Source organism: Triticum urartu, chromosome 3A (assembly GCF_056163025.1).
Source record: "Triticum urartu cultivar PI428250 chromosome 3A, HENAU_Tu73, whole genome shotgun sequence".
Classification (NCBI taxonomy): Eukaryota; Viridiplantae; Streptophyta; class Magnoliopsida; order Poales; family Poaceae; genus Triticum; species Triticum urartu.
The window spans coordinates 657,536,943-657,548,737 of NC_141875.1; the positions used below are offsets into that span (position 1 = coordinate 657,536,943).

At 43.6% G+C, this 11,795-nt stretch overlaps 1 protein-coding gene across 1 annotated transcript; it reads left to right on the forward strand.

Moving 5' to 3' along the window:
- The first annotated feature begins 9,037 nt into the window (after positions 1 to 9,037).
- LOC147981136 (uncharacterized) lies at positions 9,038 to 11,586 on the forward strand. Its single transcript, XM_087515879.1, has 5 exons — positions 9,038 to 9,560; positions 9,646 to 9,944; positions 10,055 to 10,690; positions 10,781 to 10,923; positions 11,013 to 11,586. The coding sequence occupies exons 1-5, from the start codon at positions 9,038 to 9,040 to the stop codon at positions 11,584 to 11,586; spliced, it is 2,175 nt and encodes a 724-aa protein (XP_087372005.1).
- Positions 11,587 to 11,795: the final 209 nt, after the last annotated feature.

The window sequence follows — 11,795 nt, forward strand, 5'->3', positions numbered from 1 at the left end:
TCGAAACAGGGACTACGGAATAAGCGGGCACTGGCAAAGGACGAGGTGACGATGCGCGTGGGAAACGGTTCCAAAGTCGATGTGATCGCGGTCGGCACGCTACCTCTACATCTACCTTCGGGATTAATATTAGACCTAAATAATTGTTATTTGGTGCCAGCGTTGAGCATGAACATTATATCTGGATCTTGTTTGATGTGAGACGGTTATTCATTTAAATCAGAGAATAATGGTTGTTCTATTTATATGAGTAATATCTTTTATGGTCATGCACCTTTGAAGAGTGGTCTATTTTTGATGAATCTCGATAGTAGTGATACACATATTCATAATGTTGAAGCCAAAAGATGCAGAGTTGATAATGAAAGTGCAACTTATTTGTGGCATTGTCGTTTAGGTCATATCGGTGTAAAGCGCATGAAGAAACTCCATACTGATGGACTTTTGGAACCACTTGATTATGAATCACTTGGTACTTGCGAACCGTGCCTCATGGGCAAGATGACTAAAACACCGTTCTCCGGTACTATGGAGAGAGCAACAGATTTGTTGGAAATCATACATACCGATGTATGTGGTCCGATGAATATTGAGGCTCGTGGCGGATATCGTTATTTTCTCACCTTCACAGATGACTTAAGCAGATATGGGTATATATACTTAATGAAACATAAGTCTGAAACATTTGAAAAGTTCAAAGAATTTCAGAGTGAAGTTGAAAATCATCGTAACAAGAAAATAAAGTTTCTACGATCTGATCGTGGAGGAGAATATTTGAGTTACGAGTTTGGTGTACATTTGAAAAATTGTGGAATATTTTCGCAACTCACGCCACCCGGAACACCACAGCGTAATGGTGTGTCCGAACGTCGTAATCATACTTTACTAGATATGGTGCGATCTATGATGTCTCTTACTGATTTACCGCTATCGTTTTGGGGTTATGCTTTAGAGACGGCCGCATTCACGTTAAATAGGGCACCATCAAAATCCGTTGAGACGACGCCTTATGAACTGTGGTTTGGCAAGAAACCAAAGTTGTCGTTTCTTAAAGTTTGGGGCTGCGATGCTTATGTGAAAAAGCTTCAACCTGATAAGCTCGAACCCAAATTGGAGAAATGTGTCTTCATCGGATACCCAAAGGAGACTGTTGGGTACACCTTCTATCACAGATCCGAAGGCAAGACATTCGTTGCTAAGAATGGATCCTTTCTAGAGAAGGAGTTTCTCTCGAAAGAAGTGAGTGGGAGGAAAGTAGAACTTGACGAGGTAACTATACCTGCTCCTTTATTGGAAAGTAGTACATCACAGAAAACTGTTTCTGCGACACCTACACCAATAAGTGAGGAAGCTAATGATGATGGTCATGAAACTTCAGATCAAGATACTACTGAACCTCGTAGATCAACCAGAGTAAGATCCGCGCCAAAGTGGTACGGTAATCCTGTTCTGGAAATCATGCTACTAGATCATGATGAACCTACGAACTATGAAGAAGCGATGGTGAGCCCAGATTCCGCAAAGTGGCTTGAAGCCATGAAATCTGAGATGGGATCCATGTATGAGAACAAAGTATGGACTTTGGTTGACTTGCCCGATGATCGGCAAGCAATTGAGAATAAATGGATCTTCAAGAAGAAGACTGACGCTGATGGTAATGTTACTGTCTACAAAGCTCGACTTGTCGCGAAAGGTTTTCGGCAAGTTCAAGGGATTGACTACGATGAGACCTTCTCACCCGTAGCGATGCTTAAGTCCGTCTGAATCATGTTAGCAATTGCCGCATTTTATGATTATGAAATTTGGCAAATGGATGTCAAAACTGCATTCCTGAATGGATTTCTGGAAGAAGAGTTGTATATGATGCAACCAGAAGGTTTTGTCGATCCAAAAGGAGCTAACAAAGTGTGCAAGCTCCAGCGATCCATTTATGGACTGGTGCAAGCCTCTCGGAGTTGGAATAAACGCTTTGATAGTGTGATCAAAGCATTTGGTTTTATACAGACTTTCGGAGAAGGCTGTATTTACAAGAAAGTGAGTGGGAGCTCTGTAGCATTTCTGATATTATATGTGGATGACATATTACTAATTGGAAATGATATAGAATTTCTGGATAGCATAAAGGGATACTTGAATAAGAGTTTTTCAATGAAAGACCTCGGTGAAGCTGCTTACATATTAGGCATAAAGATCTATAGAGATAGATCAAAACGCTTAATTAGACTTTCACAAACAACATACCTTGACAAAATTTTGAAGAAGTTCAAAATGGATCAAGCAAAGAAAGGATTCTTGCCTGTGCTACAAGGTGTGAAATTCAGTAAGACTCAATGCCCGACCACTGCAGAAGATGGAGAGAATATGAAAGATGTTCCCTATGCATCAGCGATAGGATCTATCATGTATGCAATGTTGTGTACCAGACCTGATGTGTGCCTTGCTATAAGTCTAGCAGGGAGGTACCAAAGTAATCCAGGAGTGGATCACTGGACAGCGGTCAAGAACATCCTAAAATACCTGAAAAGGACTAAGGATATGTTTCTCGTATATGGAGGTGACAAAGAGCTCGTCGTAAATGGTTACGTTGATGCAAGCTTTGACACTGATCCGGACGATTCTAAATCGCAAACCGGATACGTGTTTACATTAAATGGTGGAGCTGTCAGTTGGTGCAGTTCTAAACAAAGCGTCGTAGCAGAATCTACATGTGAAGCGGAGTACATAGCTGCTTCGGAAGCAGCGAACGAAGGAGTCTGGATGAAGGAGTTCATATCCGATCTAGGTGTCATACCTAGTGCATCGGGTCCAATGAAAATCTTTTGTGACAATACCGGTGCAATTGCCTTGGCAAAGGAATCCAGATTTCACAAGAGAACCAAGCACATCAAGAGACGCTTCAATTCCATCCGGGATCTAGTCCAGGTGGGAGACATGGAGATTTGCAAGATACATACGGATCTGAATGTTGCAGACCCGTTGACTAAGCCTCTACCACGAGCAAAACATGATCAGCACCAAGGCTCCATGGGTGTTAGAATCATTACGGTGTAATCTAGATTATTGACTCTAGTGCAAGTGGGAGACTGAAGGAAATATGCCCTAGAGGCAATGATAAAGTTATTCTTTATTTCCTTATAATCATGATAAAAGGTTTATTATTCATGCTAGAATTGTATTAACCGGAAACATAATACATGTGTGAATACATAGACAAACAAAGTGTCACTAGTATGCCTCTACTTGACTAGCTCGTTAATCAAAGATGGTTATGTTTCCTAACCATGAACAATGAGTTGTTATTTGATTAACGGGATCACATCATTAAGAGAATGATCTGATTGACATGACCCATTCCATTAGCTTAGCACCCGATCGTTTAGTATGTTGCTATTGCTTTCTTCATGACTTATACATGTTCCTATAACTATGAGATTATGCAACTCCCGTTTACCGGAGGAACACTTTGGGTACTACCAAACGTCACAACGTAACTGGGTGATTATAAAGGAGTACTACAGGTGTCTCCAAAGGTACATGTTGGGTTGGCGTATTTCGAGATTAGGTTTTGTCACTCCGATTGTCGGAGAGGTATCTCTGGGCCCTCTCGGTAATGCACATCACATAAGCCTTGCAAGCATTGCAACTAATGAGTTAGTTGCGAGATGATGTATTATGGAACGAGTAAAGAGACTTGCCGGCAACGAGATTGAACTAGGTATGGGATACCGACGATCGAATCTCGGGCAAGTAACATACCGATGACAAAGGGAACAACGTATGTTGTTATGCGGTCTGACCGATAAAGATCTTCGTAGAATATGTAGGAGCCAATATGGGCATCCAGCTCCCGCTATTGGTTATTGACCGGAGACATGTCTCGGTCATGTCTACATTGTTCTCGAACCCGTAGGGTCCGCACGCTTAAGGTTACGATGACAGTTATATTATGAGTTTAGGCATTTTGATGTACCGAAGGTTGTTCGGAGTCCCGGATGTGATCACGGACATGACGAGGAGTCTCAAAATGGTCGAGACGTAAATATTGATATATTGGAAGCCTATGTTTGGATATCGGAAGTGTTCCGGGTGAAATCGGGATTTTACCGGAGTACCAGGAAGGTTACCGGAACCCCCCGGGAGCTAAATGGGCCATGATGGGCCTTGGTGGAAAAGAGAAGAGGCAGCCCTACATGGGCTGCGCGCCTCCCCCTTCCCCTAGTCCTATTAGGACTAGGAGAGGTGGCCGGCCCCCTCTCTCTCTTTTCCCCCTCCGCGAATCCTATTCCAACTAGGATTGGGGGGGGGATCCTACTCCCAGAGGGAGTAGGACTCTCCTAGCGCGCCACACCTTGGCCGGCCAGCCTCCCCCCTCTAGTCCTTTATATACTGAGGCATAGGCACCCTAGAACACACAAGTTGATCCACATGATCTATTCCTTAGCCGTGTGCGGTGCCCCCAGCCACCATATTCCTCGATAATACTGTAGCGGAGTTTAGGCGAAGCCCTGCTGCTGTAGTGCATCAAGATCATCACCACGCCGTCGTGCTATCAGAACTGTTCCCCGACACTTTGCTGGATCGGAGTCCGGGGATCGTCATCGAGCTGAACGTGTGCTCGAACTCAGAGGTGCCGTAGTTTCGGTGCTTGATCGGTTGGATCGTGAAGACGTACGACTACTTCCTCTACGTTGTGTCAACGCTTCCGCAGTCGGTCTGCGAGGGTACATAGACAACACTCTCCCCTCTCGTTGCTTTGCATCACCATGATCTTGCGTGTGCGTAGGAAACTTTTTGAAATTACTACGAAACCCATCAGGTTTCTCACAAAGAAAAATTGTGAAGAATAATTCATTTGACTCAGCTTCCAATGCTTAAAAAATATTGGTCCTTAAAATACTCATCTGATTCTTCAGCCAACTTGAAGATGTAAAACTTGTCGGTTTATCATTGCCAAAATTACCGGGTTATAAACAGATGATGCCGAGTCATAATTGTTGTCGACGCCGTGTCAAAACTGAGAATTTTGAAGATTTCTTTCCCTCATATCCATATTACCTGTAGCCCCCAAGTCTTGAGTAGAGCAAACTGATGACTTAAGACTTGCTTCAATATAAATATTACCACTTTGAAGAAATCCATGTTGTTCATCTCAATCACTAGTCAGAACTGAGTATTCCACATATGTAGCCCCCAAGTGTCGGGTTGTCATGCTTGCAACAACCTGGGACTTGAAATTGCCTTATGCTCATAAAAACTTTAACCAGTGTAGCCCCCAAGGGCCGGGTCATTACGCAATAATGAACAGGGACTTTGTATGTATGATCATGTAGATTCAAGCAGAAATGTTTAGCCCCCAAGGGCCGACTTAGTAAGATAATACTAAGTTGGGACTTTATATATACTTCATCGAAAATAATATCATATGATGTAACCCTCACCATGGGGCTTGAACCCACGTTCATAAGGTTAAGAGCTTTGTACTCTACCAACTAAGTAGTGGACCTTCCAATATAATGGATTAAGGCTTGTGTACCTTGAATTTTTGACAGGAGCAATTGGTAGCCCCCAAGGGCCGGCTCATTACGATGTGACGAGTTGGGTCTTCAATAAGGCAAGTAAAAAATGACCTTGCATTAGCCCCCAAGTGCCATGGTGCATGCTGGCAGTGACATGGGACTTGCATATTTGATGTAATCTCAACTTGAATAATGTAGCCCCCAAGTGCCGGGTCGTAAGCCTACAGCGACTCGGGACTATTCTTTCCATTGTAGAATAAATCATATCCATTGATAAAATAATAGCCATTGCGCTAAAGCGACTTTGAAAACCTCAATCATAATACTGATTATTGATAACCATAATAAAAATCCAGCCATGTTGGCTATTCAAGATTTGAATAATATAATCCGTCGCGGGTATTGACCCATAGGCATGCAATATCATGATTTTGATTGCTCAAGGCAAAGATATCCTGGCAACTTATAGTCTCCTATCAGGGCGGGTTATTTACCCAATATGCTCAATTATGAGTCATATAGTTAAGGCTACCTGGCCTGAATTGTGAAAACCATATGTCAATATGGTACAAAGATGAACCCAAAAATGTTCAAATAGGAATAATAAATCAGAAAAAACAAGGCTTTCATAGGCTGCCAAGCCTAAATCTCAAGTGCTTTCATGGGCTGCACAGCCACTGAGTTAAACCTTTATACAAACCTGATAAGACGGACCTCACATAACCAATCATCGTTTTAACTTTGACAAGTTTAGGGTCTGCACAAGATTGACTTATCAAATGTACGGCGGGTCATTCCAGGATTACCTGGGCGGAGTGGCAGACTTAAAAAGGCAGGATAACCTGGGGTTTTAGGTGAATACACCTGGCTTCCAAGCCTGGCTTTTAAGCCTATTACAAGGGTCATAAAAACTCTTGTCCTTTAGAACAAAGAGTCCCCAAGCAATATTTTTGAGATGTGCTCAATGGGCACCTATGTTTGAGTTGTGCTTTTGCAACAGACTCTCTTTGGTCCCTTTAACCTAGGTAGCAAGCCCCCAAGTGTTTTGTAAGCATAGCGTATAAGCCGGATCAAAGGGTAATCATAGCTTCGCTCAATGAACAGGAAGCCCCCATGTGACCATAATAAGATAAGCCCATAAGGCAGGATACCCATGTTTGAACCGCGCATCATGGCAGCAAGTTCTCTTTGGCAATCTTTAGTTTTTCTGAGAACTCGAACTTGCAAGAGATGAATTTCTTTTTCAATCGGAGTTTTAAACCGGATATTGAGAGCTTAAAAGCTTTATGGGAGAAAGATTTCCCTTGAGCCGGATTTTGAACCGGAATCTTTCCTGATAAACCGGAATTCTTCTATTGAGCCGGAATTTTATGATTGTCAGGCTATTTTTTAAGCCAGAAAATTTCTGACGGCCTTCAAATTTTCACCAATAGAGCAGTAACCTCCGGAGCGGGTTATCTTCCCTCCACTGACCCGGAGTTCTTGAGTCTGCTTTAAGTCGGCAATCATTTACTGAGTGATGTCATCGTAGCCCCCAAGTCTCAAGGCGACTCGAGGAGTTGGCCTGAGATTTTCCATATTTGACCGTGATATAAACCGGTATGAGTATTTCAACAGCTCAGTGATATAAAAAAATCCCTTTTGCATTAAACACCTTGTCCTGCACTGAAACACTTGCACGCCAGAGTAATTGCTCTTTTAAAGAAAACAATATGTAACATAAAAATATACTGGATGAATGTCACCTGATATATCATGCCAGAAATTATCCACCGTGGAATTGATGATCTCGACGGTGAAGCTGAAATCAATCACGGGCGGTTCGACCGTGGGAGCAGACAGATGAATCGGCCGCGACATTATAAGCCGGTGCGGACGGGCGAGTCAATCGCAGGCGCGGTTCCAGCGAGTTGATGTAGATTAAGCTGCATGGGTGGCGGCTCGCGCACACCCGTACAACAACAAGTGGGTGCGGATGCTAGCGCATGATGATGCTAACACATACTCCATAGGCATAGCCTGGCACCACCTTTATCATGAATCATTGTCCTGCACAAAATATATTGCGGACCAAAGTAATTGTTCTTTGATAAAAAAACAATGTGTCAAAAAAATATACTTAGATGAATATCACCTGATTTGTCTGCACGACGGATGATCCGTATATAGCCTCCGTGAATAGTTAGTTTCAATGGTGATTCATCCACTCTCTCCTTTATTGCAACGAGGTGTTCGTAACAGCAGCCGTTGGGCGTTTGGCGACTTAAACAGCAACAAAGGGCGGTTTAAGACATACTCAAGACCTCGGCGACTTGCGGTGTGGCTGGCGATGGCAGCAGGCGTTTCGTGGAGTAGCAGCAGAGGGACAGCTCGAAGCGCGGGTCAAGTCGATGGCGGCAGTGCGCAGCGAAGGCGGCGGCGTGCATCGAAGACGACTCATAGGGGTGCGGCGGTGGAAACACCGGTTTGTGGTGGACGGAAAGGCCTCTCGAGGAGATGCCGTTGTGGCGGTTTAGGCAGGCAGCAGAGGAAAAACGAGGCGAGGCGCGCTTGGACAGGCGGCGGCTCATAGTCGAGGTCGGGGCGGTTTTGGCAGCAAGAACAACGGCGACGCGGGTGAGGTCGGCAAGGGCGGCTTAGAAGCAGCGTTGCGGGCTCGAGCAGCGGGTTGGAGAGATGCAGCCGTGGCCGGTTCATCCGCGTCGAAGGTGGAGCGGCGACTTAGAGCATGGCCAAGCGTGACCGAGCATGGCTGCAGCGTCTTAAAACCTACGAAGCACCAATACTTCAGAAGTTGCCGTATCGCCGTTCAGGACGTCTCCGATACTCCGATACGCCCGATACGTCTCCGATATGCGTATCCCAGAAGTATCCCCTTTTCTTATTTAAAAAAAAGAAAAAAAATTCAGATACGCCTGGGATACGCTAGCGATACGCCTGGGACACGGCGAGCGATAGAATGCAGCCGAGAGCGAGCCCAATAGCCCACGAGGCCACGACCACTAAACCTAGTCCTCTCTCGCATTCTCTCTTCTCTGTTCGACCACACCAAGACCTAGGGTTCGAGGGCGACCCAGGTCCGCCGCCGCCGCAATCTGGAGTGTCTTGGCGCTGCCTCCTCCTCCGCCTAGAACGGCTCACCGCCGGCGCCCCCACCGCCTGGAATCGCCTCTAATCTTCTGCTCTTCTCCACTGCCGTGCAACTCGGAAGGTAAACAACAATTACCTCGATCCCCTAGTGATGTACTGATGTGTGCTTGGTGTGTGTGCTTGATCTTGATGTATCCTTGGCTGCTTGCTGGCTTTCATACACAGTAGTAGTAGTAGACTCTCTCATTAGGTAGTAGTATTACTATATTATTTTGGATCTGATGTATGCTTGGCTGCTTGATCTTGATGTATGCTTCATGTTTGGTTGCTTGCCGGCTTCCGTGTATGCTTGTTGTGGTGCTGCTTGTTGATGTTTGTGGGATTAAATTATTACTTGCTGATGTTGTTGTTGTTGTCTATAGAAGTAGAACATGGCATCTGCTGGGAGTTCCATGGCAGGAAACCAATCCTCACATGGTGCTACTGCGAGCAACAGCAATGATGTTGAAGGCGCAGGTGAAGAGGCTGGGAATGGTGTTGTCAATCCGAAGTATCCGTTCTGGAAGCATGCTACAAAACTAGCAATAGACCCATCAGGTCGTGGAGGCAACATGCGTTTCCGTTGCCACTTCTGTATGAATGATTTCCCGGGCAGCTATACTAGAATAAGAGCACATCTTCTTAAGATAGCAAGTGCAGGCATAAGTTCTTGTAACAAGATTACACATCATATGTTTGAGGAACTTGGCAAGCAAGATAGGGAAGCTGCTCTACTTCTTTCTAATACTAAAACTAGGAAAACACTTCCTCTACCACCCTATGAAGAATCTGGTCCATCGGCATCATCAAGGAAAAGGAAGGCAGCAGGACAGCAATCCGAGATTTCAGAAAGTTTTCATTCAGAGCATCGACAACAAGCTGATGCTCTTATTGCAAGAATGTTCATCACCGGAGGTATGTAACTATGTATCACAATGTCATTGTTGCTGTCTTGTTGAATCAGAGTTGCTGATTTTTTATTCTTGTTTGTCCTTTGTAGGAGTTCCTTTCAATCTAGCAAGAAATCCTTACTATCGAGAGTCCTACAGTTTTATTGAAAATAATAAAATGGGTGGCTGTGTGCCTCCTGGATATAATGCATTGAGGACAACTTGCCTTGCAAAAGAGAAGAAGCATGTTGGGAGGATGCTAGAGCCCCTCAAGTCCACATGGCCGCTCAAAGGAGTGACTATTGCAACTGATGGTTGGTCTGATCCTCAAAGGCGGCCAATTCTAAACTTCATGGCTGTGACAGAGAGTGGCCCAATGTTTCTTAAGGCAATCAACACTGAAGGAGAGGTGAAAAAAGTTTGCCTTGTTTTTTGTCTTAGTTTTCTTAGTTGGTATAAATTGAGTTGCCTGCTGATTGCATAAATTGCTTGCTGATTGTTATTGTTTTCAATGAGTAGACCAAATCCAAGGAATATATATATGAGAAGATGAAGGAAGTGGTTGAGGAGATTGGATCTGAGAATGTGGTCCAAGTGATCACAGACAATGCATCTAATGTGAGAGGTGCTGGGTTGATGATTCAAGCAAAATACAAGAATATTTACTGGAATCCTTGCATTGTGCACTGCCTCAATCTTGTCTTGAAGGAAATTTGTGACCCAAAGAAAGATGATATTGATGAATATGAAGTTCTTCTCTTTATAAAAGAGGTTTCTGACCTAGCTGCCTTTGTCAAGAACTTCATCATGAACCATGGCATGAGGTTGTCTATGTTGAATGAGTTTAGCAAACTCAAGTTCCTCCAAATTGCGGAAACCGGATTTGCATGTGTTGTCATCATGTTGAAGAGGTTTCTTTTAATCAAGGACGCACTCACACAAATGGTTGTTCATGCAAATTGGACTACTTATAAAGAGGATGATCCTATTACAGCTCAAAGGGTGAAGGAACTCATTTTGAGTGATGTGTGGTGGGATAAAATTGGATACATTGTCTCTTTCACCTCACCCATATATGCAATGATAAGGTTGACCGACACGGACAAACCATCTCTCCATTTGATATATGAGATGTGGGACGACATGATAGAGAAGGTAAGTGATTCTTGTAGCTTTCTTCATCATCATTTGGGCATTATTGATGTGTGTTGCTTGCTGATTATGATTGTTGTTCATTGTTCATAGGTGAAAGTTCCCATTTATCGTTATGAAAAGAAGGAACTTCATGAAGATTGTGCTCTCTATATCATAATCAAGAAAAAACTTCTTAAACGTTGGGAGAAGAGTAATACCCCACTCCATTGTTTGGCTCACTCATGCAATCCAAGGTTTGATGATTTATATATGTTTGTCATTTAACGATCTCAAGTTCTGAACTTTAAAAGCTTGCTGATTTTATATTGTCACATGTTAATAGGTACTATAGTCCAAATTGGGTTGGGGCAGTCTATGGCCGTGTTACCCCCATTGATGATCATGAGATTTTACAAATGAGAAACAAGTGTTTGCTGAAGTTTTTTCCGGACCCAAATGACTACAAGACCGTCAAGAAAGAATTTGCAGATTTTGCTCTAATGATGAATGCCTTTCAGGATGCAGATTCAATTGAAGATAGAGATGATTTTGAACCAAAGCAATGGTGGGGCACTCATGGAGGAAGCACAAAGTTCTTGAAAAGTTTAGCACTAAAGTTACTTGGGCAGCCCTCATCATCATCTTGCTGTGAAAGGAATTGGAGCACATATTCCTTCATCCATAGCTCTGGCAGAAACAGGCTCACTCCTGTATGTGCTGAGGATTTAGTGTTCTCACATAACAATTTGCGTCTGCTTTCAAGACAATCTGATGCTTATCGTGCTGGGCCAAGCCGGATGTGGGATGTGGGTGGAGATGGGGTTGAGAGTTTCACTAGTGTTGGCATGCTTGAAGGTGCTGACCTTACACTTGATGAACCCGAACTGGAGGCTGAGATTATGGATGCTCTCACTTGAGCTGTCTCGTTTAGTTTATGTTGTTGTTATGTTGTAATGCACAATTATGCACTGCTTGAACTTGGATCTATGGCCACCTGAGCCTTGTATCTTCCTATTGTTATGTTGTAATGCACAATTATGGATTGTTTGAATATGGATCTTCCTATTTATCATGTTATCTTCGTGAACTTTTGCATTGTTTCTCTATGGCCATTGAGAATTCAGAA

Excerpts from the sequence above, each read along its gene's own strand:
- LOC147981136 (XM_087515879.1), top strand. The coding sequence starts at position 9,038 with ATGGCATCTGCTGGGAGTTCCATGGCAGGAAACCAATCCTCACATGGT. Across the intron at positions 10,691-10,780 it reads GGGACGACATGATAGAGAAG|GTGAAAGTTCCCATTTATCG; the intron begins GTAAGTGATTCT and ends CATTGTTCATAG. Across the intron at positions 10,924-11,012 it reads GCTCACTCATGCAATCCAAG|GTACTATAGTCCAAATTGGG; the intron begins GTTTGATGATTT and ends ACATGTTAATAG.